We start from the raw sequence: 25,654 nt of genomic DNA, 5'->3' as shown, positions 1-25,654 counted from the left end.
GTTTTGCATCACATCACCAGTGTTTTGTTTTGTAACAGGTCCTTTTTAGAAACGAACGAACCGGAGAGTATTTATTTTATTTGGTCAACTTTCGCGCCACCCCCCCAGGAGTGGTGGGAACCATCGAGTTGATCACCCCTGTCCGACGAACAGCCCTCCATACTCTCAAAGTGAACAACCCCCTCCCTTACCCGATGTCCTTCCAAACAGATTGTCGAGTCCTGGATGTGAATATCCCCACACAATTCACCGTACCACCAAACTCTGAGGTAATATATGGACATTTACGTAAAGAATCGACTAGTATTTACAAAAAAAAATAAGAAACAGTGTAAGCAGCGAGGGTGTCAGAGCGTGGGAATGGTTCCCACATTGATTTTCTTGAAAGCACGACATTTCTACCTTTGTTCGGCACTAAGCGACTTTGAAAATTCCATGTTTTTACTCTGCAACTCCTCGCCCCGCACACTGACCGTGTGTGAACTCACAGAGTCGCCATTTACGACGCATTTTTGGACATCTAGTCTAAAGCCATATGCTACAAGAAAAACAAAAAATTAGATCGAAAAGCTTTAAAAAAGTTCTATTGTAGAAAAACCAGCAATCCAAAGAGCCATGTAAGCTACTCTTTTGTCGTATGAATCTTTTTTAACTGGTTCAAGGTTCGAGGGCCTGTGTTTGCATATCCTTGTGTCGGTGGTCTGGACAAGATATCAGGGCTAAGCTTGTTATACAGTAGGATTCGCCTATAACGGCTTCGTTTATAACGTCAATTCGCCTAATACGTCACATTTCGCTCGGTCCCGGCAGAATTCCTATCTTTTACGTACATTGTAGTTCGGCTACAACAGCATCGCCTATAACGTCAATTCGCATGTATCAGCACCCTTTATTGGTCCCCAGACGTCTTTTGTTCGTTTATAACGTCACTTTAAGCCATCACCTTCACCACGAATGGTCAGTCTTTTAATCCAGTTAGCGCTGCTGCTTGCAAAATATCTTCCCTTTATTTTGCTACGTCGTTCGCAGCAGGGACTTTAATTAACTGAATTAACTTTTTTCCCGCGTAAAACACTATCACGAGCTGTATTGCGCAAATTTCCTGTACCTTTCGCTGTAGGTTATTTTTTTTAAACAATTTCTTTGTTTACTGTATTTTCTGCGTGACTTTTGTCAGTTTGGTGGTACACAGTAAACCTGACTGGATTATACACCTCTTTCTTTAATCAAAAGACAGTTTTGGAATAGTTTGCGGTAGTTCGTCTATAACGTCAATTCGGCTATAACGTCAGTTTTTGCAATCCCCTAGAGGTGCCGTTATAGGCGAATTCTACTGTATCTGAATGTTATGTAACGAATGACTGAACAGAAAACTGAAGGCATTGAGAGATATGTTGCTGAGCCGTGAACCGAAACTTTGGCAAGCATTCCTGCAGCATAAAAAGCTCTTCTTGCTTGAAGTGATGTTGGTAAATGTTCAATGACCATGCTGAAAATATTCGGACTTTATCCGAAAAAGCAAATGGAAGGGGAAAATATTCGTAAAAATCTCTTTGATGCTTGAAACCGCGATTCTGGTTCGATTCGTCCAAACTAGATTTTAGATGTTGCTGTACTTCCAGGGTACTTGTATGTTCGAATATCAACCCCTGAAAGTGTTGGACGGATATGGGAAGCTCACACTGACCAACAATGACCTCGGATACTACACATACGACCTCGTGTTGAAGGCGACACCTGGCGGACCGGAAAAGATGACGTATTTCAAAACAACACTCGGCTGCAATCACGTCATCTCAATCAAATTTCAAAATTTTGCCAGACAAAAAACCGAATACGTTTGTAAGGTAATTTTAGTGTGAATTTTGCACTCAATCTTCTCAGCGTGCCGCTGCAGTCATCAGAAGCACGTTGATTGGTACCTGTTTTGATTAGTTTTGAACCACATCTCTTTTCGTCTGCAGGTAGACAACAGTGAGTGGATGTGCGAAAGGAGCATTACCGCTGCCCCTGCCTCTTCTGCCACCGGTACAGAGGTCACTGTCGATGTCACGTACGAACCTGTAAACCTCGGCCAATCACAAGCCACTTTGGTGTTAACATCAGTAATTGGGGGAGAATATACATTTCCTCTTCAAGGCAGATGCGACCCCCCAAAACCTCAAGGTCCATTTGTGGTCAAGCACAAGTCGACAACATCTGTTTCTTTCCGCAACATCTTTCCCACCACAACGCAATATTTCCTGCAGGTTCGATTTTGTTCTGACAACTTACCAAGCTGCTTTGATTGATATGTCTCAATTTAAAAGCGAGTGTAGCCCATAAACTTTCGTCGTAAGAAACGACTTAAAATTTTCTATATTGTTACGAACCATGCCATATCAGCTTTAACGACAAACGCTCACTTTGAAGATGTGATAATTTTTGAAATGTAAGTTATTTTGTGGAGTAGGCCCATTTTCATTTTTTACAGTTTTTTTTTCAGTGAAAACGCAGTAGGCTAAGCAATACACTATACAGTATGATAATAATCAATTACTTCTAGGTTGACAATCCGTTGTTCACCGTCAAACCAACGGAGTCTATTCGTCCCAAGAAGAGCCACAACATAACAGTGATGTTTGATGGACACAGCCAGCCTGGCTCGATTATCACGGGGAAGCTCACTTTGACTTGCATTCGCCCGGCCAGTGGAACGACAAGCTGGGTCTTCTACTTGAAAGGAGTCACCCCAGAACAGACTTTGCTTTAGCTTCGTCTCAAAATACTCTTTTAGCTTTTTGCTTCATTACGTTTAAAATTTATTTTTAACAAGTTTGCGTCGTTATAAGGCCTAGGCCTAAGTTGCATAATTAATTAATTATATTTTTTGATGTTACCTATTTTTGAACTTATTGAAGCTTTTAAATGGACCAAAGAAACATGCTTTTCTCTTGTGCAAAGTTTATGTTAAATTTATATTTTGGTGCAAAGGCATTAAAACTTTATTATTTTATCGAATTGCTGTGTAGGTAAGCTTATGTGAAAGTCTGCTTATAACTATCAACAGATCAAAATTTCAAAGATTTACAAAGCAGGATACATACAGTAAGAGTAGGCCCACCTATGCAATTCTGCACGTAACCTAGTAGGCCCAATTACTGAAAACTATCAGAACAAAGAAACAAAACACCTAACTTCCTGATAGCCTACAGTAAGTTATTTCACTGAGAAATAGCTCTGGATTAAGACATGAAATGATTTATAGAAATTATTACTTGGTGGTTTCCGACCTGGAGCTTTACGGAAAGATTTTTTAAGAACGTCTGCTAATGCATTGATTTAAGAAAAGGTGTTTAATCAATCAATCATTTTATTTTTTGTGATTAACGCGTCCGAAAAAGATACTAACTTTCTAACTACAAAAGTCGATCTAGACCTACCAGCACGTTAATGAACGGGAAAAGGTGGCAAAACCTTGAAAGGTTTAAAACGTGCCTGAATAGTAAATCATTTACCAGTAGTCAGCTATACGTCCGTAGTTAGCACGGCCACAAAACCCAAAAAATAAAACAGAGAGAAGTAGGGTAGGTGCGGGACCCATGGGACAGATTTTTTTATTTGTTAATAGCGACTCCAACATAAATGCTACGTCGTCCATTTTTTCATAGTTTGTAGATCCACAGACTTACAAGCTATGATGTAAAAATTATTGAAATATTATAATTAGTTATTGAGTTATTCAACATTTTATCAATGTTGTTGGTTGTCCCATGGGTCCCATACCTATGGGACCGATGGGACAGTGTTATGGGACCAATGGGACATATCTAAAATTGCACAAAAGAAGTACAAAAAATGATTTTATGAACTGAAATTGGTTATTTACATTAAAAGTGAAAAATCAACATAAAAAGTCAAGTTCCTTTGTCAATGTTCGTAAGCAATTGCAATATCCATGTATAGATTGTCTATACAGACGAAACAATCTCTGAGAAACGTAGAATGCCGCTTAGGCGTGTTGTTATACCAACTGGTTGTGACAAGGATTAGTTTTTTTATATCTTTTTGAGAAATTGAGGCAACATCCTCATTGTTTGGAAAAACAAATTAAAATGCCTATTTAAAATGCCCTTGTCCCATCGGTCCCGCAATCAGCAATTTTGAGAAATATTTTTCTGCTGTCCATGCTGTTGACATCTGAAACTCCATTAGTATCACAAACCTTGCTTCTTATATCACTGATTTAAAACAACTTTATTGTCAATGATTGTTATTTCTGATATTTTCCACAGATTTTTTTAATCCTATAGCTACAATTTATTTTAGGGTCTTAAAATTAATATTTTGCCGCTATTGTTTACACAGTTGAGCTAGATCCTACTCCTTTCACGTGCGCAACCTGAGATACATATTTCGTGTCCAAAATCAATATTGCTAAAAAGTATTCACTAGAGGGCAAGATATCGCGCTGTCCCTTCCGTCCCCGTGTCCCATCGGTCCCGCACTTCCCCTACACATGAAGTAGGCCTAATGAAAAGTGTTGTGGATTGAATTTGCCAGTTCTAATAATGATGTGGGTGAGCACTGCTCATCCACATCATGATGCTCTGCTCATTGAGCAGTCATCATACTTATAGGCTACTAATATACTTACTTACCTACAACTTATACTTTACTTACTTACTTACAGTCATACTTACCATCTTCCTTCTCAACTTCTGTTGCACAAGTGTCTACATCTGTAGATGCTTCAATATTTCTCCTGATCTCCCGGCTGTGTCCTCAAGTAATGAATGGCCTGATTGTTGGACTACATCCCAGACAAATTATCAAAACCAATAGGGAATGGTCCACAGCCAAAGGCGGGAAACTTGGTTGTGTAAAATGTGGACAAGTTGGCAATTTAAGCGTAGAAAAAACATCAGGGGCAAGAATTTCACGAGAATGGAGCCAAATAAACATAAATTACAATGGAACTACCAGATCACAACAGTTAAGTTCCCTTCAGAAAAAAAATATAGCCTACGAACATCGCGAAACTGCTGGCCACAAATCAAAGTAGGCTACACAGTCGAAGGAAAACCGTATTTCAAGTGCAATTGAGGCACACTATTCCCGGGAAAAAGAGGTCACACAAAAAATATTTCGAACTGCGTACAAAGGAAAACCAATCATTTAACAACTTCGAGAGTGAAATAGATGTGAGGAACTCCATGGACTTGAAATGGGATGTATTTACATTCACGTAAATCCTGCAAGAACATTGTGCAGCATGTGTAGGGTACAGAAATGAGGACAAATCTATTTAAAAAAATTGTTGAGAATCGTAAAAGTAGCCCATATCGCAATTCTTGATAAGTCGACCACGTTAAGTCGCATATCCACTCTGATTATATAACCTAGGCTTATCTTCGTACCAGTCTTGACGGAAGCGGTTGGAAAGTACAAAACTAACGTTCCGGAAGCTAATCTTCTGGAAATCCACAAATACAACATTAGGCCTGTAAACAAATATACAAAGTTACTAAACTGGTAGATTGCTGAAAACTCATGATAAGAATTGATTTGTTCAAATACATAGACATTTTTGCCCAAATGGATTACAAAAATAACTACATTAGTAGGATATTGAGAAAAAAAGCAAAAAACCATCAAATTAGCGTTCCCAGCAGGCTTTTATATCTTACCCGTGAAAAAAATGCAGCCTACATGAAAGTGAATATCGGTAATAAGCTTACCTCTGTTCGTCAACTATGCTCTTTTGCACTTATTTTTTGCAGTTGTCGAATCGAAACTTATCATTCTGCCCAAAATGCTATACCACATGCCATAGTTTCCAAAATCGTTAAGTTACATTTTACATTCATTGGAAAATATTAATGTAGCCTATCTCATAAATTATAATAATTATGCAAAGTTCCTAAACTTGTAAGATGTCGAAATATGGAACGATTGATTTGCCCAAATAACTGGACATTTTTTGCCCAAATTCGCAATGTTTTTTTTATCGGAGGGCAATCTCCCCCCTGCCCCCCCCCATCTCCAACGGCTATGGTTAAAAGTTCTCGACTTGGTGAACAAAGAAACGTTGAGATCAAGAATGCTTATTTAACTCTCAGCATGTTCGCTTGAGAAACGTATTTCAAGGATTGCGACTTCTAGGCTACTGGATAAACTGGATCCGTGAAGCTCTGGTAGCTCAAAATAGGCTACACAAGAACTCTATTTCTATATTTCAGAGATTTCAACTATATTTCTATATTTCAAGAACTATATTTCATAAACCATCACTCAAAATATCAACTTATAGGCCTACTGGCAAATCTGACTCCTATTAGCCTAAGAGTAAAAGATTGGCTTCGAGACCAGTCAAACTCAAAGCTTGTACGTTGGCTGTGTATAGCGCTCGCCATGCTTAGCCTTGTGATTTACGATCACTATAGTAAGTCCATAGCGGTGGCCATATGTTCCCACCAGTTGTTTTTTTATCAATAGCCTATCTTGGACTGAATCGTCACGCCATTATTTGTTTACAACCTTCTTTTCAGCATAATGTGCCGAATTGGTTTAGCTACTTTTTCTGTTTTGGTTGAACTCGTAAAATATAAGCCAATTATATGCCACTACTACGTCTTACATTCATCGCTCTATCCACGTAACTTTATATCAAAGCACGCTATTGATATTTGTTAAAATATAACTTCTCTGGGTAAAATGGGATTTCCGCAAGATGATGACGTTGTTTTGATTGTTTGTTTTTATTTGTTTTTGTCATTGTTTCGTATCGTCAAATTGTTACAATTTTGAAAGTCGTGCAAGTCCTGGTGCGTTGTGCTTTGAAATGGCTTCGCCCGTGGTAGGATTTCTTTTTAGGGCTTGATTTGCCTTCCTTTCTCTTCGTTGTTCTGAGCTAAGCGCCTCAAGAAGTGTTCCCTTCACGACCTTCAGCACTCTTGTTAACGCAACATTTCCGATCTTCATAGCAAGGGTCTATTACAAATTTTGAAAAGATTAGCTTAAAGCTATATGGGCTAATAAAGCTATAGCCTGGATATATGTTATTGTTTTTATTTGTAAATTTCCTTTTTATATTTTAAAATTTTCTGAAGGTGTTGCGATCGTGCCAATATTTTAACTTAATTTCTTGTTTCGGTCTCAAGCACGTTTTAACGTATGCTTTTTGTCGCTTCTACTTTTTTCTAGACCCTTGCTATGTTGACGTGTATTGTTTTCGCTGTGGTAATCAGAAATAAAAAAAAAACCACTGAACCGCACCTTGGATTTAAGTCTTTAAGATCACTGTTGTCGTTTCACCTTTGCGGAACATCTGGCAACACTGGTTCTGTTCAAGTTGCGGGAAAATTTGTTAAGTGAGCCAGTGACCAAAGCTACCAACGTTCAGCAGCAAAGCAGACGCTATGCAAGTGCAAGCAAACCAGTGGATTGTTAAAGTATACATTTTTTTGAGGTGGTGACCTACGTTCTGTTATTTTTGGACGTGAGTATGACCTGGAGTTAGCTTGGACTATAATTTCTAGGTATTTCAATGGGCTAGTACAGTACCAGATTGGAAAGTTTGAACATTGCGCGGGGGAGAAGAGTTTCAGCTGCTGCATTTGCGCGGCTGTCAACATCAAAGGCTGGAAATTGCGCGGTTGTCAATATCAAACGCTGGAAATTGCGCGTTTGAAAATTATTCACAAAAACGTAAGGAAAACGTTTATTGAAACCTTAACTTTGCAATTGCAATGCTGTCCTGCCTCGCTGAGCTTCTTTTGGAAATAGCATAACAGCTCAATAACTGCGCTAATCTTGACCACAGTATCTATGATCCCACGGTAGGCACTTTAACCCTGCTTTAACATAATCCAGTGGTCGACGCAATCATGCGTGACATATGACATCACTGATGTTGGTAGCGCTATCATGCGTGACATCACTGATTTGTGCGGAGGCTACTGTGACAACTTGTTGTGTAGGTGCATTTTTTGGTTTTCTCATAGGTTACTACGACATTTTTTGATATCTGAATAAGGCTAAAAAAGCTAAAAGTTCGGAAAAGCATTCAATTCAAACCTTAAATCAATAAAAATAACCAGCCTTAATCAACTTCGCCTACCGTACTTCCTTTTAGTCAAGTATATTTCGTAATTCTGTTCTTGATCTGGTAAACACGAGTGTTGTAGGAGCACGTCACTACTTTGCACTCCTTGATGTCACAAAGGCGATGGATAGAAACGAAACAAAGGCTATCACAAGCAAACAAAAGGCCAGGCTTAAAAAACTGTGTGAGGGATGCCAAGCCAGCTTAGGCTAGTAAAATATATCTTTTAAGTTTGGTTTGGAAAAGAAGTTGCCTGAAAATTTTTACTTTCCACAAAAATTTTTTCTTCGGGATTGTGTTATTTTTTTGGAAGGTGCTTCGCGGTCCTAGACAATTGTCTCGCGGACCCCAAAAGGACCGCGGACCCCAGTTTGAGAACCACTGGTATAACATAATTAAGCTGCAGTGACGTTCGGTGGCTTAAACCGTTGGGAAAGCAACTTGGAAATATGCTGCAGCAAGGTAGTAGGCACGGAGGGCGTAACCGTCGGGCGAAGCCCGAAGGTGTGTTGCCGAAGGCAACACTTCCAGCGGGGGGTCTGGGCCCCCCCCCCCAGAAATTTTTGAAAAGCACTTCCAATTTGGTGCGCTCTGAGAGCCTTTCCAAAACAAGTCAAAAATAAAAATCTGTCAAATTGTGCTTCGCCTATGTCGTGATCATAGGCTACATCCATTTAATGTTTAGAAGTCATGAACAATCTTAATTTTAACGTTGCAGCACCAAAATCCAGTGTTAGACATGGAATAATAGTTGTCTAAATATTTAATTCGTCATGAATGTTCATTCTCAGATATTCAGTTAGGCCTACACTACAAAAACAAACACTTTGGCCTTAACATTACAACCGCAAGCAATTTGTACAAAACGCTGGATAAGTTTACCTCCTGCGTATAGAAGCTTAACGAACTAAATATTGCATCCGCACCTGAACGTTCATTGGTGAAGTAACGTTATATCAACGCTGTAAAAACGGCAAAGGCATGACTATGAAAGCTAGTAGGCTAAAGTACATGGCGAGGAGACATCAAAAAACAGCAACAATCTTTTCGCCTTTATGAATGATGCTGTGCTGTGTACCGTGACGAGAGACTATTCTGTGCGTGTGACGAGATAGTGTAGCCATTGTACGCATTGACGTCACTGGGAAAGCAACTCTAACCATAACACATCTGATTGGCTAAGCAGCTGGTGACGTTTTGCAAAACGGTGAGGATTGGATAAAACGAAGGCGTTTTTGAGCGTGGGGAAAGCAACTTTGATAGTTGATTTCCCTGGAGCCTCAGTGATCGTTTGCGTTAATTGGCATTTATAGGCAAGACATGCGGTTTGGTGAGGACTTAGACTACTCACAAGCGTTACGAGTAATTCTAGTCACAAACACAGTAATTTTCAAGTTAAAATAGACGTGATAAAAATAATAAGAAGTTAAACCTAGAATTCAGTCATTATATTTTGCATAGTTTTCGCTCAGGTAAGCACTGCTTTCCTTGCTTTCCCTCACCGATCGTCACTGATAAGCTGTGACTTGATTTAACGTGCCATAGGAGCAAGGCATGGGAGGCATATTTTGAGATGGAAGATCCAAGGATGGAATGGAAGATTTGGATGATGGGATGGAAGAAGGTCTTCCATCATCATTCGATCATTTATTTTTAATCTAGGCTACGTATCATGGCACAAAACAATTTTTAACTTAAATGCGTAAAATTTTGATATGATGGTCAGAAATAAAAACAACTGAACTGAACTTTCTATCCAAAACTAAATTTTGTTTCTTGAAAACAATGACATTTTTCCTGTTTTTTTTTAACAACGCGACCGACGACCGTTAGGCGTTGCAGTAGAAAACATTATTTCGCACGTAATTTCATTGCGGTTCGGTAATTTAAATGTGCTGCAGCGCTCTTGCATGATTCGACCAGTGCGCAAGACATGGGGCTACATAAAAATATTAAGAATGGCGTGCACAGTAACTTACAGTGTTCTTAAATATTGAGCCGTGTGTAAGGGCATAGCTAGGGGGCGCGCCCCCCAATCCAACAACTTGATGAGCGATATATTGCAACTTTTGTACATTTTGGACAAATTTTTCAATAAATTGCGGCTAATTGAATTCACTTTAACAATAATTTAGCTGATTACGAAGTAAAACCAATATTATTTAACATCATGCCCAGTGGCGTACGCAGGATTTTCTCAAGGGGGGCATTGAGAGTAGCGTAGCCAGGAATTTTGAAAAGGGGGGTTTCGACGACCGGCGGGCGAAGCCCGACGGCATTTTCTCTTAAGACGACACTCAGCGGCGGGGGGTCTGGGGGGCCTCCCCCAGAAAATTTTGAAAAATTACTTTGAATTTGGTGCATTCTGTGAGCATTTTCAACAAAAATGTGGGTATGAATATTTCTGTAAAATGGTGCTGTCAGGTGACATAGCAAAAGGATAAGATCATGTTTTCTTCGGCATTTTTCGGAAATAAAGCTAAGTCTCTATGTTTTCTTGCTGTTAATTCCTGGCTGAGATGTTTGGTATTGGCAAAACTCGCTCTTTTAATGCAGTTTTGTTTAAAATTAGGCAAGTTTTTTTTAGACTGAAACCATCATTCCCAAGCATAAAGAGACTGAAAGCATCATTCTCAATATCGTGACGTCACACGCGTGCCAAAGTGGGGTTGTAACCCCCAAGGCCCAACCCCCCCCCACTTGGCTATGCCACTGGCCATTGATATCCCTAGTTTAGACTTTATCCATTTCTCTCTCACTAATCACTATAATAGGCTTACAGAACACTATGCTACATTGGCATACTTGGGGTGGGGTAGGTGGATTGGGCTATGTATTTCGTATTGGCTTAGTCTATAAAACAACATTGTTACAGTAATTGCTTTGACAGAGCAATGCAAAACATATTAAATGCTTTAATCTACGTCGTTAACTTCTAAAACATTTTTAACGGGGGGGGGGAGGGGCATGGCCCAATGCCCCCCCCCTTTGCGTACGCCACTGATCACGGAATGGCCCGTTTCGGCGAGTCCGATTCGGCGAGTCCGATTCGACTAGTCCGATTCGGCGAGTTCCCTATTCGGCGAGAGCCTTTTTCGGCGAGTGCCCTATTCGGCGAGTTTTTGAAATTTTTAAAAGGAAATTATCGGGTACCGTAGCCTAATTGCAATTGCCGTTTTTACATCGTTTTAACGTCGCTAAACGTTGAAATCGTGCAGAAAGGAATAAAAATAAAATGTTTGAACTATTAAATTAAAATTCGTCATGTCAGTTCAGTTATTTTTATTTTTGACCATCATATCAAAAACAATGCACGTCAACATAGCAAAGGTAGAAGCGACAATTCACGTCAACATAGTAAAAGTGTAGAAAAAGGTAGAAGCGACAAAACGCGAACGTTAAAACGTGCTTGTGACCGAAGTAAGTTATTGAGTTGAAAGAAATTTGGCAAGGTTGCATCACCTTCAGAAAAATTTAAGATATGAAGGAAAAATAAAACAAAGAAAATGTTACAAAAAAAATAATGTTTATGTCTATAAGTTAGTACTTTTGAATAGTTAAAATCATAGGCGCCATCTATTTTTTGGCCGTGGGGGGCGAAAGCGTGTTTCATCAGCAGCAACGTAAATTCAGCGAAATGTCACGCAGATGGATGACGTAATTATGTCGTCACACTAGGATTGCTTTTATTGCCACACTCGGAGTTATCGCTACGTTCGACCTACCGTTAATTATTATAAACAAAGCTCGACCAAAACACATGCTATGCGTCTGAGTTGGCTAGCGGTTGATGGACTGCGACTCTTTGAGCTAAGCTCAACATAAAGTTTAGCAACGAACTAGATTTATTAGCATGAAACAAGAGACGAAAAGGTTTACTAAAAGGTATACTGTAAATGGAATGAAAATACTAACTTGATCATATGCTTGAAAATATACCTGTTGAAAGCAAAATCATTCATGTTTACATCAATTCAACAGCAACAGCAACGTCACCTTTAATAAATTTAAAAGTTGCTGACATCCGTAAACAGCCCTTGAAAAATAGTTACAAAGAGACGTTTGATTAAGTTTTCGACTTGACATTGCTCCCTTTTCACTACAATATCGCAACTTATGGCTGACCAGCTTTCAAGTTTCAATTCGCTGTAATACGCCCGTTTTCGTGTTGCAGATGAAACAAAAGATGCGCATATTCCCCGCCTTTGATCGGGTTTCTATGGCAACGGACGTGTGTGCGCCATGCAGTTTGCGCGAGTCCGTTGTTGTGTTGATTATGCCGCTTGTGCGACTGTGGGCAGTGCGGTTTGTACCAGCCCTTGTTACGTTGGTTAGTGGAAACCTCGGGCCGAGACTTTAAGTTCATTTTCACAGCAAGCGATTCACTGCCGCGACAATTCTCTGCAGAGGTTTCGACTTTCGAAAGCGACAGCAAGGCTGTTTGCAAGCGCATTAAGTTAAACGCACGCTGCGTCAACGTAGCAAATTATGTTGTTTTTGGGTGCATTCAACATCTGATGACATTGAATCGACGCAAAATGGTAGATTTTTGCTATGTCACAGGCAGCAAAATCAGTCATTTTTACATTGATTCAACGTCTGCAGACGTTAAATCAACGTAAAAATGACAGATTTTTTTTTGTCTGGGGTGGGATTGTAGCATCGCTGCTCGTTCTAGTGATTATTTACTGCGAAGCTGTTGCGGTCTGCATTTAAAAATGTTTTCCTGCTGCCGATCGCTAGTTCATCTATTTTTTTATGTATCAATGCCGCATAAAAAGTTGCTCCCACGCGGAAATATGCGTGGGGGCCTGGCCCCCACGGCTTAGGCGCCTATGGTTAAAATGATTAGTTTGGATCAACAAATGTGTGACCTACACTCCTACAGCTTAGATTGAAAGGAAATTATCGGGTAGGCTACCGTAGCCTAGTTATCCCGACTAGCAAAAATTTGTTCCAAAAACCCAGTTAGCCTAACAGTTCATTTTTACATTGTAGTAACAGAATGGAAAGGCTAACCAAATGTGTGGCCTATCGTTTTAACGTCGCTAAACGTTGAAATCGTGTAGAAAAGGGTGCTTTTGCTGACTAGGATACGTTGAAACTGAGAAACATTCACAGAAGCCCTACGATACGTTGCATTTTTAAGATAATGTATTCAGACGTTGAATCAATGTACAAATGAAATGTTATGCTAAATGGGTTCTTGGAACAAATCGTAGGGCTTCTGTGAATGTTTCTCAGTTTCAAAGTATCCTAGTCAGCAAAAGCTCCCTTTTCTACACGATTTCAACGTTTAGCGACGTTAACACGATAGGCCACACATTTGTTTAGCCTTTTCATTCTGTTACTACAATGTAAAAATGAACTGTGTTTTTGGAACAATTTTTTGCTGGTCGGGATAATTAGGCTAAGGTACCCGATAATTTCCTTTCAATCCAAGCTGTAGGCCACACATTTGTTGGTCCAAACTAATCATTTTAACTATTCAAAAGTACTAACTTATAGACATAAACATGATCTATTTTTTTTTTTTTTGTAACATTTTCTTTGTTTTATTTTTCCTTCATATCTTAAATTTTTCTGAAAGTGTTGCGACCGTGCCAAATGTCTTTCAACTCAATAACTTACTTCGGTCACAAGCACGTTTTAACGTTCGCGTTTTGTCGCTTCTACCTTTTTCTACACCTTTGCTATGTTGACGTGTATTGTTTTTGGTATCATGATCAGAAGGAAAAACAACTGAACTGACATGACGAATTCAAGCACGTTTTAACGTTCGCGTTTTGTCGCTTCTACCTTTGCTATGTTGACGTGTATTGTTTTTCATATGTTGGTCAGAAATAAAAACAACTGAACTGACATGACGAATTTTAATTTAATAGTTCAAACATTTTCTTTTTATTCCATTCTGCACGATTTCAACGTTTAGCGACGTTAAAACGATGTAAAAACGGCACTTATAATTAGGCTACGGTACCCGATAATTTCCTTTCAAAATTTCAAAAACTCGCCGAATAGGGCACTCGCCGAAAAGGGCTCTCGCCGAATAGGGAACTCGCCGAATCGGACTAGTCGAATCGGACTCGCCGAATCGGACTCGCCGAATAGTAGCAGACCCCACTGATCATGCCAATTTTGAGGAAAAATTTTGACATTGTTGGGTCAAAAATGACTACCAAAATGAGCTATTTTTGGTCAAAAATAGTCAAAGTCTTCGGGGGAGACAAATTTTGCTTGACATCTGTACTTCAAACTTTGGCATTATAACTTGCAAATTTATGTTTACATAAATGCACTGTTAAATATCATCTTCATCATATTATAACTTACTGCGTCTGGTTACACTGTAATTGTAGGCTAACTGGTAGAGTATAGTACAGTAATGAAATTAGTAGCCTACAGTCTGTATTACACAGGGAGACCACAATAATAGCAAAAAAATTTATGTCTAATGTTATTTAAACACTCAAGAGCCAGATATGAAGGCGGCAGGGTAGGCTATTCATGTTTTGCATCGATAAATCCTGGTAGGCATCATCCACGTTGTTTGAATCAGGCGGTGGTAACTTCTTTAGTGGTTTCGTTGGTGATTTCGCTAAATCAATGAATGCCGGATTGGATTTGGATGTTGCTGTTTTCGGGTTTGTTACTTTCCTAAAAAGTGGAAGTAGACACGAAATCATTAACCGAATCAACGTGACATGTAATCAATTTCCTAAAAAGTTGTTATAATTATAGCCTACTATTATACAAGATACATTCTATAAATCTATAAGTTACAGTTATACGTTGGTCGTCGAGTTATTATATTACTGTAAAATTCGTGAATGTTAGGCTACATAAATTGTCTTGTTTCTCTGAGTTTGTCCTGTTCAAAAAAACAGTTTGCGCTTCTGGGCAGAAAATGATGGTTCGGCACAGACTAAAAAATATTTGTTAGCAACAAGGCTAAGCTAAAACAAAGTTGAAATCAGAAACATAGTTTGACCACACTTCAGCAGAAAAACGTACGGCATTTTACCAGACTTAGGCTAGGCCTACTTGGAAGTGAGGGTACGTTGATAAGCCTTCAACGCCTCTTTTGCTAGCGGGCTGTGTTCTGAGACAATTTTGTCCGTTGAGACATTGCAATTCTTGTGAACAGAACCAATGTGTGCTTTTGATGTTGAAGTATTGAATCTTCCAAACCAAAATTTACTTTTGTTTTGCTCAAAGCAAACTAAGCAAAAGGACATCAACGTTTTTTCATGTCCGCTTTTCGTTCTTTTTTTACTTACTCCTCCACAAATATCCTGTTTTGATCGCCGTTTAAGAATAAGTATTAAGCACGTCTGAAAAATATGAAAATCATTAAATAACGACACCAGTTTGTCAATGGGTAGCCATCATAGGCGTAAATCCCGGAGAGAGGAGAATTATTCCCCCTAAAAGTTTGGCGGGGGGATGCAAATATTCCCCAAAATTTTCTCTTTGTCAGCAACGTCTTCACAATGATCTGAGATTGGTGAAAAACTTCAAGATACTAGGCCTATTCATGATACTGACTCAGTCTGTGTAGCCTACAGTATCTGTGCTGTAGGCCTAGGCTATAGGCCTACACATACACAGCCTAGCTAGCTCTATTATTATGACAGCATAATAGGTTAGCATAGGCTAGGCTATAACTAACTTTTCTAAACCGGAAGGATACCACTAGCCTAAGCTTATCATGCCTAACTGTAGCCTACGTCGAAGCTCAGTGAACTTTGTCATTGCTACTCAAGTTCAACTGTAAATCAACGGATTACCTGATTTTAACTAAAAGAATTGAGAACAACTCACTCACTGCACTCACGTCCAATTCCCAAAATGGCGAAAATAGAAATCAAGCGACAGAAAGGCGAGAATGGGAAAGGGAGTGAGAGGGGGTTCCTGGTGGCGAGTGACGACGGAAACCAGCTGATCATCGTTATTCCAATCATTTTTAGAACTTTTGAAAGGGAATGTTAATAATATTTTCTTTAAAAGTGCTAAAAACAAGAATTCCCTTTTTAAGACAAAATTTCCTTGTAAAATTGTTAAAAATCCTTAAAAAATCCTTCCGATCTTCATTTCCTTTTTTTATCCTTCGAAGCGTTGAAAAATCCCAATTTCGGGATAAAATCCTTCAAAGTGGAAGCACTGCGAGGGTGGGAAATTTTCGTTGTTACGTCACATAAGGTGAAACAATGGAACATAAATTGTTGATTTTCTCGATTTAACAAAAACTCACGAGTGGTTTTTGCATAAAACGATAGAATTGTTGCGATTATTTAGTTGCATTCTCGCGGCTGGCCGAAGCGATTTTGCGCGGCTGAGGTTGTGATTTTTAGTGAATTGCGCGGCTGCGCTTGTGATTTTTCGTGAATTGCGCGGCTGACACCGCGGCTGGAAATTGAAGTGCGCGGGGGATTTATCCCCCGCGCAGGCCAAACTTTCCAATGTGGGTACAGTAGATCGTATGGTTGTCTCGTCTCCCTGTCAGTAGGCCTATAAGAACTTTTGCATTGTTTATATTACTTACATATTTCAAACATGAACTAAGTTTCCAGCCTATGCTTTTCTACTTAGTACTGCCTAGCGAATAGTGATGCACCATCTTTTTGAATTATATATTTGTTGGATTTTAGACCTAGGAGCAAGTATACCAACTGCATATTTTATATCATATCATGCATGGAGGATAATGTACAATTGTACATATAAATAAATTAATTAATGTATTATATATTGTATATAACTTATGATGAAACTATAACAAACTCAAATGTAAGGGGAAAATTATTTTGCCACGCACTGGATGAGGCATCGCAGCTCTCAGATACTAGAAGTTCATCCATTCTTAAAGGCTGGCTGCTACAGCAGTCCTCAAACCTATCGTCCCCTCAAACCAGAATACAAAACCGAGTGACTTAAAAGAAGCGTTGAAGGATGGCAAGGAGTTATGGTTCATTGGGATGGAAAAATTGTTCCATCAATAAACGGGAATGAGGAAGAAGAAGATAGAATTACAATAATCGCCACCTGTAAGAATGATGTAAAGCGTTTAGGTGTTTCAACGTAGAAAGGGGTACAGGGGCTCTGATTTCCAAGCGTGTTTTCGAGGCTGTTGAAGAATGGAGTTGGAATGATGTGATTGTTGGGATGTCATTTGACACTACAGCTTCAAACACTGGGTCTATTAATGGAGCTTGTCACTTGCTGGAAAGGGAAATGGAATGTAAACTGGTTTGGTTAGCCTGTAGGCATCACATACACAAAATTATATGCGGTGATGTATTTTCTGCTGTCTCTGGTTCATCTTCAGCTCTAACCATTTCGTCGTTTAAATCGGTGGATGGCCAAGATCATTTATGTTATTTTTCGATAAATTAAATGAAATGGCTTGCCTTGATTTTTTTTCATCAAGAAATTGAACTGTGGGATACTCTGGAAAGCTATAAAGTGGCAAAAGATATCGTCAAAGGCTATCAAGTAGTAAACGACTCTGTTGGAAAAGCTGGAAAACTATTTAGTGACTTCAATGTGTCGATGACCCAGGATGAATCACAAAAACAGTTTATTCAAGTTGTGGAAAGACACAGAAAACAATATCCTGGTATCAATCAAAAACAAAAGTTAAATAATCAGCAATAATCGTTGTTTGTAAAACGTTTTATGAACTGTAAATAGTGTTCCTTCTAAGTTTCAAAGAAGCATGATTTTTGTCCAAACTGGGGTTAAATCATGTACAAATATGCAAAATTCTTTACTTCATAGTAATCTTTACTTTGTAGTTTATAGTATCCATCCTTTCATTTAAATTACTTTATAGGGAACAGTGACTATAAAAAATTTCGTACTGAAAAAATGACATATATATTGTCTCCTCTTACATGGTTTAAGGTTGAGATTTTTGAAAAAATGAAAAATTCTAGGCAGTACTTACAGTAAACAAATCACTATGAAACTTTGGGAACTTAACTTTTTAACCATTTGGAGCTCAAAAATAAATGAGCACTTAAAAAAGAAAAAAAGTTTTTTTTTGGACCACCCTAACCTTCAGGCATACCTTTAAGTGTCCTGCCAAAGATACAGCTGCACGCTCTTGAGCGATGTCGAACCGGCGCTCTTTTGATTGTCGTTTCAGTCTTCGAAATTAGCCTCGGCAATCGGCAATTGCCGAGGCAGATGCATGAATGGCACATTAGCTTCGGCAATAAAAATTCCGAGGCCACACGAGCGCTTGTAAGGACCACAAGATTACAAAAATAACCCTAATTTTCTTAGACCACACCAGACTAGGAGGTTGATTCAATCTTACTATTGCTTGATTTTTTATTTGGGTTACTTTCTACTTCGCCGGCGCTTAAACACGTGCCCAGCTGGGAGAATTGAATCTTTTATAGAAATATCACCGTATTTGCATTGATTCAACGCCAGTAGACGTCAAATTATTGTAAGCATTTACTCCTTATCGCGCTTTGCCTTCCGTTATCTCGTCCAGCTGTATCAGAAACGATCGCGCCGCTTTCACAACGAACCACACAACATCAACAGTCCGTCGAATACATGGAAGTAAAGGTTAACGCGTTAACCTTTAGAGTGAGCTTTGTTAATTGCGGTTTGTGATAGATGTGTGGTTGCGTAACAACAACAGGTGCAATTTTATGCGCTGACAATGCTCATGTGAACTTTAAAAAAAGTTTGCAACCTTATAAATACTGGCTTAATTGTTACGCAAAAGTTATTCTTTTATTGAATGCTTGTTCTTTACCAGTGTCATTGCCAATATAAATCATGGTAAAGGAAGATACAGTTAAAAAGTGGAATTTACCTGCTATAGGTTATGAAACACGAAACAGAGGGGACAGAAGGAAAAGTTAGTGTAGTATTTTACAAAATTTGTAAAGAATTTTGTGACGGAAACAAATTGGAATTAGAAAAGCTACGGGCCCACTTAAAAAAGTAGTACAAAATTGGATAAATGGTACTTCGGCAGTAAAGAAAAGTAATGCTTCCGATCATATGACTTCGCGCATTCACGAACGAGCAGTTTTGCGTCTTCAAGAAACTAGCACCAACAGCGAAAGTTGACTCCAGGGGAGACTGTAGCATGTGCTGTTTCGAGTACCCAAAGTAACATTCTTCACCATATGTGACTGCAACTCCACAATGTTCTGTAATTAATTGAGATATGTGTCGTTTTGCCTCTTTCCAATGCGGAAGTTGAGCGTGTGTTTTCTTCATTTGCAAGAATGCTCAGCAAAGACAGGTATATGGAGTAATAAAATTACGTATGATAAATTGATAATCTATAGCAGGCATGGCCAAATGGCGGATCGCGATCCGGTTCCGGATCTTTTCAACTTTTTTTGTGGATCTTTCAAGTTGGCTCTGAAAAAAACTTCAAAGTATTTATTTTAAAAATTGCTAATTTTTTTTACTTTTTTTTTAAATATTCATCTTCATGAACTCGTAAAAATCGCTGTAAGTAACAGGAAACCACGTTTCGATAGTATTGTAAAATCAAAGCCCACTCATCATTTTTCTCTCTAATACCAGACCTGTTCATTACAGCACACTCATTCACTGATTTTTAATCAAATTATGTATATATCGTATCTTGACGCCTTGTTTTAGATGTACCCAAATAATTCCATCTTTTTTGTATGATACAAAAGGAAAAATGCACATCTTCAGCCAGTGGCGTAGCCAAGGGGGGGTTTTGGGGGTTACAACCCCCCCCCCCCCTTTGGCACGCGTATGACGTCACGAATCACGATATTGAGAATGATGCTTTCAGTTTCTATGTCTCTAAAACAAAGTTTGCCTAATTTTACACGAAACTGCATTAAAAGAGCGAGTTTTGTCAATACCAAACATTCGAATATCTCAGCCAGGAATTAGCAACAAGAAAACATAGAGACTTAGCTTTATTACCGAAAAATGCCCAAGAAAACATGATCTTATCCTTTTGCTATGCCACCGGACAGCACTATGTTACAGGAATATTTATACCCCCATTTTTGTTGAAAATGCTCTCAGAATGCACCGAATTTAAAGTAATTTTTAAAAATTTTCTGGGGGAGGCCCCCCAGACCCCCCGTCGCTGGGTGTCGTCTTCAGCTCATTGTGGATCACTAAGTTCTCAGATTTGCCGGTAGTGGATCATGGCCAAAATTATTTGGCCATCCCTGATCTATAGTATATATGTGTATGAAGATTTACCAATGAAATGTAATTTATTACGTACTTTTTGGTTTACACTGTACTAAATCAAGGATAAATGTATGAAAAGTAGTTAGGCTGTGTTGTTGAAACTGTGTTATTCTTTTCTCTAGAATGCGTCTCAACAATGATAGCCAAAAAACACTAATGCAAGTGCGATGTGTAGGAAGAGACATTCCTCCCAGTCGATATGCTACAGCCATAGATTTGTTCCTTAGTCAACACCCTAATGGAGTTTTGCGAAAGAGAAAGAGGCGTATTGATGGGTATCAAAGCACGAAAGCCGCAAAACGTGGACGCTTCATTGCGAACGACGAAGACAGTGTAGATTTACAGCCAAGCGTTGAGCCTCTTGATGTGTCTGATTCCAGTGATGACGAGACAACCTCATCCTCCGATGCAGCATCTGATGATTCCGATTCTGACTAGTTCTTTATCAAACAGTATTTGTGTTGCTCGCAGTATTCCAATTTTGCCGAAATTATGTTAGTGTAAACGCAAATCGAGGCAATCTTCTCGCAGGGATCTATTAATTTGTTGCCGGTACCTGGTTGAGCAATTAACGCTATTTTACGATAATTCATCATCGCTAGATGTCGAATAAATGTAAAACAAATGTAAATTTCTTATTGGGCATTGTTGTTACACAATACAACCGATCGGGAAAATTAAATCGATTTGTGCTGACTCGAACGTTGAATCAACCCCAAATTAACATACTCCCCCCCCCTGAGTTATTTAACATGAATTATCGTAACAGCGTGCGTAGGTATCGCTTTGCTCGCTTTATCGCTATTTTTGATATTATTACATCACAACAAATCAAACAATGTGGTCTTGATAGACTACTCTACTACATTTTTTGCTTCTCATTTTACATGTTGTGGTAGCCTACAATTTTTTCGTAATAAACGTTCACAGCTCAACTTTTGCCGTTTGGCCTCGGCAACGTTTTTGCCAAAGTAAAAATATGCTAATTTTGAAGACTGCGTTTCAAGGCTCTCACCACTCGGCTATGCAGCAGACAGTATGTAGTATGATTTATCAGTTGTAGTTCTGGACGGACTTTTGTTTTCTATTTCCATTTTAATGATATGTCGATAATATTACTATATGTTATGCAACATATTGCTTTGAGAGTTTCATTCTTTTATGTGGTGCTATTGAAACAAATAAATTGGCAAGACTTGGTTCAATATGCATAGATAGGCGTTAGGGATGGGCGTTTTAGAATAATTTACACAATTTTGCTCAAAACAGTTGTAACACTACAAAAACCTTTTAAGCTTTTTCTTAAAAGCGTTCATAACAAAGTGATCATGTAGCCTATATCAATTTGTTGATTTACTCGACTGTGAAACAGCATGGAAATGCCATGTATCCATTGCGTAAGTCAGGGTTTCCCTAACTTTTTTTGAGCTGTTGCCCACTACCTGAAATTTGTCTTTTTGCAAGCCCCAATCATATTTCAGATTAATTTTTCTGCTCAACCTGCGTGGAAGGGTTGTACAATCCAAAAAAGCAATAAGCGTTAAATGGAAATTGTGGTGCAGCTGATTAGGCAATTGAGAAGGAGATAATTATTTTGAAAGACTTTCTCAAGTTGATTTTAAAAGTTGTTCTCCATTCAGCGTAAAATGACAGTTGACAATGCAGTCTCTGAAAATCTTGGCGAACAAGAAACTCTTTACACACTAGTCATTACTTTTTCTTTATTTAAAATTATTCTTGCTAAATATCTTAAAAAAGACACCAACATTTTGCGAAGGGTGATATGTGATTTGTAAAAGATGCAGAATTCGGGAATAGCTGTATGACTGCAAATTTTAACATAGTGCAATTACCAGGATAATGTAGTAACCAAGAGTTACAATTTCTTTACAATTATGTCTTTTTGTGGCATATATCCTTGGCAATAATTATGTGGCAGAGGATGTATGTGTTGGATTTTTTTGTTATGTTGTCGCAGACCAGTAATCGACAAACCATAGTTTGGTAAACACTAACTTAAGTTATGGTACCGGTACCTCAAATATCTAAGCACCAATTTTTTTTAATAAACTTTTGTTTTATGTTTTAGGCAGTATTGTTTGAATGAAGCTTGCCACCTTCTTTTATGATTATATGCCCAAATTGGTCACATGGGAATATCAGGATTGCTTCCTTTTATAAAAGAGGCGACTGAGCCCATTCATATTAATAAGTATGCTGGACAAGCTGTTGCTGTGGATACCTACTGTTGGATACACAAAGGCTCATTTGCTTGTGCTGACAAGCTAGCAAAGAAAGAAAGAACCGATCAATATGTGAAATATTGTTTAAAATATGTTGATATGTTAGAAAAGTTTCGTGTGAAACCAATTTTGGTATTTGATGGATGCCGTTTACCTTCCAAGGAACTTGTAGAACAAGAAAGACACAATAAAAGGAAACAAAATCTTGACAAAGGAAAACAGCTGTTGAGAGAAGGCAATGCTTCAGCAGCTCGAGATTGTTTCACAAAATGTGTTAGTGTAACTCCCGTAATGGCTCTGGAGGTTATGGAAGCTGCAAGAGCCAGAGGAATAGATTGTATTGTTGCTCCTTATGAAGCTGATGCCCAACTTGCTTATTTTTCGAAAAATGGAACAGTTCAAGCAATAATTACTGAAGATTCTGATTTGCTCTGTTTCGGCTGCAAGAGTGTGGTTTTTAAAATGGACCTAACTGGCAGAGCCCAAGAAGTTACAGTTGAAAATTTAAAAGCTGTCAAAAACCTTGCTGATTTTACTCCTGACTTATTTCGGCATATGTGTATTCTTTCTGGCTGTGATTATCTTCCCAGTGTTAAAGGTGTCGGTCTGGCAAAAGCATGTAAAGCTTTGAAGTTGTCTAAGAGCAAGGACGGATACCTGGTTGCAAAGAAGCTGCATCAGTATATTAAATTAAATGTTCCTGTAAAGTCCAGTTATGGATCTGAGTTTAGTAGAGCAGATCAAACATTTCTTTACCAGCTTGTATTTAATCCTCTCACAAGAAAACTGCAACCTTTAAATGAATATCCTCCTGATATAATCCCTGCTAACTTGGAGTTTGCTGGTCCTTATATGCCAGATGACAATGCCTTTCAGGTTGCTCTAGGAAATATTGATGTAAATACAAGATTAGTGATTGGTCATTTTGAATTGGACTCATGGATTATGAAGCGAAAACCTTTAGATAACCTTCCAAGTATTTGGGTTCAAGATAATGATACTTGCGTGAAAAAGAGAAAACGAGATGTTGTCATACCGCCATCTGCCATAGTTCATGATTGGTCACTTACAGACAAAGCATCTTCACTTTCAGCTGATGAAGTACTTAAAGCTGTGGTGAAAAAGACTTCTATCAAAGACAGTGCAGTTGCTTTAACTGCAACTTCTAAATCAAATGAAAAAAGTTGGAGCATGAATGCAGAAAACATATCAGAATTATTAAGTTCATATCATTCATATAAAAAGTGTGATTCAACAGCGGAAAATGCCAGCAAAGATAAACTTCAACCAAAACGCATCGTTAAAAGTAGATTTTTTGTTTCACAGAGTAATTTGGAGTCCTCAAAAGAAAGCATTGACTGTGTTCCAGAATCTGAGTTGTCAAGCCTTGACCAGAGTTTACAGATTGATGACAAAACTTCATGTGAAGATGCAGCTTTGGACAGTATTTTATCTGAAATATCAACACAAACCAATGAGGATTATTCTAGTTCTCGCTTGAAGCGAAAAAATCCATTTTCTAAAATTAACAACTCATCAACAAAATGTAAAAAAGTGATCAACAGCGGTGGAGACTGTATGGATAAGTTTTCAAACAGAAGAAAGAAAAAAAGATTAACTCTTCCTGATCTTAGCATCTGTAAAGCGCGCCATCAACCACTAGACGATCCTAGTGACGACTTTGCTGATGAAACTATTCCATTACTTGATGAAAAAAAGCCAGAGATCGAGGTGAATCTGAAGAATCAGCAATGTAGGTCATCAATCGAAACTAACTTATTACGCCGTGTTGAAACTTTTCCTAGGAACCATGTGATATGTGATGAAAACATCCCAATTCTGGATGAAGTTGATCATGGAGGAACCTTGCTGCACAAAAGTTTACAAGAACTACGAGCAACTAAAGATGAAGACTGCGTTATTGAGGTTGAAGATTCCCCACTCAAATCCAAGATAATTTTAAGTGATCACTCACTTTCTGATGATGAACACACCGATAATGTTGTTCAGGGACCACGTAAGAGAAGACTAGGACTTCCAATGCGAGGCCATTTTAAAAGTCCTGTGAAACTTAATTTGTCAAAGTATTTTAGCGGTTCAAAAGCTAGTGGTTTGCGTCATTCAAAAAAGAAACTAACCAACAAACAACCTTCCATTACCAGTTTTTTTAAATCTAACCCTTAGTTCAACATCATTTATGCAATATGCGTTTGTTTACCTAACGTTGCTTTGGTGCTGTTCCCGTATTTTTTATACTATTTCTCAATAATGCATTGAAATATCTGACTTGATTGATCCTGATAGCTTAGGATTGATATTGCTGGGCTATTGTTCTGAAGTATTGTTGCTTTTGCCTTGACTTTGACCATCAAAGTGTTTTGATTGCACTCGGTTTACGAAACGTGATGGGACTCGCCTTTTGGTATTCAGAAGACATGCACAAGAACCCATTTGGAAAACAGCATCTCGATCAAATCTTGCTTCCGCAGCTTTCATGGGCTTCGGTTCGATCGTTATTTTTGCAATCTTTGTTGTATTGAAAAAAATTCCCTAAAATTGATCCTCCATCTTTTGCGTTCGGAGTGAAACTGACAGCTGATTAAGGCGATGACAATTATTTTGCACCAAATCATATTTTGTGAGAACAAGCTTATCTAAAAACAGCACTAACCTTCAGCAAAAGCTTTCTCATTCAGCCATTGATCATTAAATCCATTCCTCTTGTCTAACATCAACACATAAACTTGGCGATGTGATACCATCGTCCCTTTTTTCGTTTGCTATTTTATCAATTTATTATTACTGCATCCCTAGGTTTCTTGCTGCTAACTTTGCTGTTTGTATTGCTTGCGTAACATTCTATGCTGCTACAGTAATTTTCACTGTCATTTGAATGGTTGAATACATGTTTTGAATTTCATTCCATACAGTGCCAAATAGGCTTGATTTAGGTCTCAATTGATGCATTGTACCTCATATTAAAAACTTTCAATACTATTTCCTTAAAATATTATGGTGATTGATTGAATCCTTATCCTCGGACTGAGAAAGCTTCTTTGAGAGCTGAAATCGCATATTGTAAACGGAGGCTTAAATTGAACCA

The 25,654-nt window shown here is 38.4% G+C and overlaps 2 protein-coding genes across 2 annotated transcripts in view; both read left to right on the top strand.

The window, feature by feature from the left end:
* LOC145771027 (hydrocephalus-inducing protein homolog) overlaps window positions 1-2,989 on the top strand; it is an 84,579-nt gene extending 81,590 nt beyond the window's left edge. Inside the window, 4 exon segments of the mRNA XM_082582768.1 lie at window positions 39-269; window positions 1,623-1,847; window positions 1,965-2,249; window positions 2,546-2,989. Of these exon segments, the coding sequence (XP_082438894.1) occupies window positions 39-269; window positions 1,623-1,847; window positions 1,965-2,249; window positions 2,546-2,752 (948 nt within the window). The 3' untranslated portion in view covers window positions 2,753-2,989.
* A 4,404-nt stretch (window positions 2,990-7,393) lies between these two features.
* LOC145770235 (exonuclease 1-like) lies at window positions 7,394-25,518 on the top strand. Its single transcript, XM_082581831.1, has 2 exons — window positions 7,394-7,480; window positions 20,431-25,518. Exon 2 carries the CDS (start codon window positions 22,459-22,461, stop codon window positions 24,733-24,735), a length of 2,277 nt encoding a protein of 758 aa, XP_082437957.1. The 5' UTR covers window positions 7,394-7,480; window positions 20,431-22,458; the 3' UTR covers window positions 24,736-25,518.
* Window positions 25,519-25,654: the final 136 nt, after the last annotated feature.

This window comes from Aplidium turbinatum, chromosome 5, assembly GCF_918807975.1.
Source record: "Aplidium turbinatum chromosome 5, kaAplTurb1.1, whole genome shotgun sequence".
NCBI lineage: Eukaryota > Metazoa > Chordata > Ascidiacea > Aplousobranchia > Polyclinidae > Aplidium > Aplidium turbinatum.
This window is presented reverse-complemented; position numbering and strand designations above follow the sequence as displayed.

Bases quoted from the DNA above. Each gene is read 5' to 3' on its own strand.
- LOC145770235 (XM_082581831.1), top strand. From the start codon at position 22,459: ATGGGAATATCAGGATTGCTTCCTTTTATAAAAGAGGCGACTGAGCCC.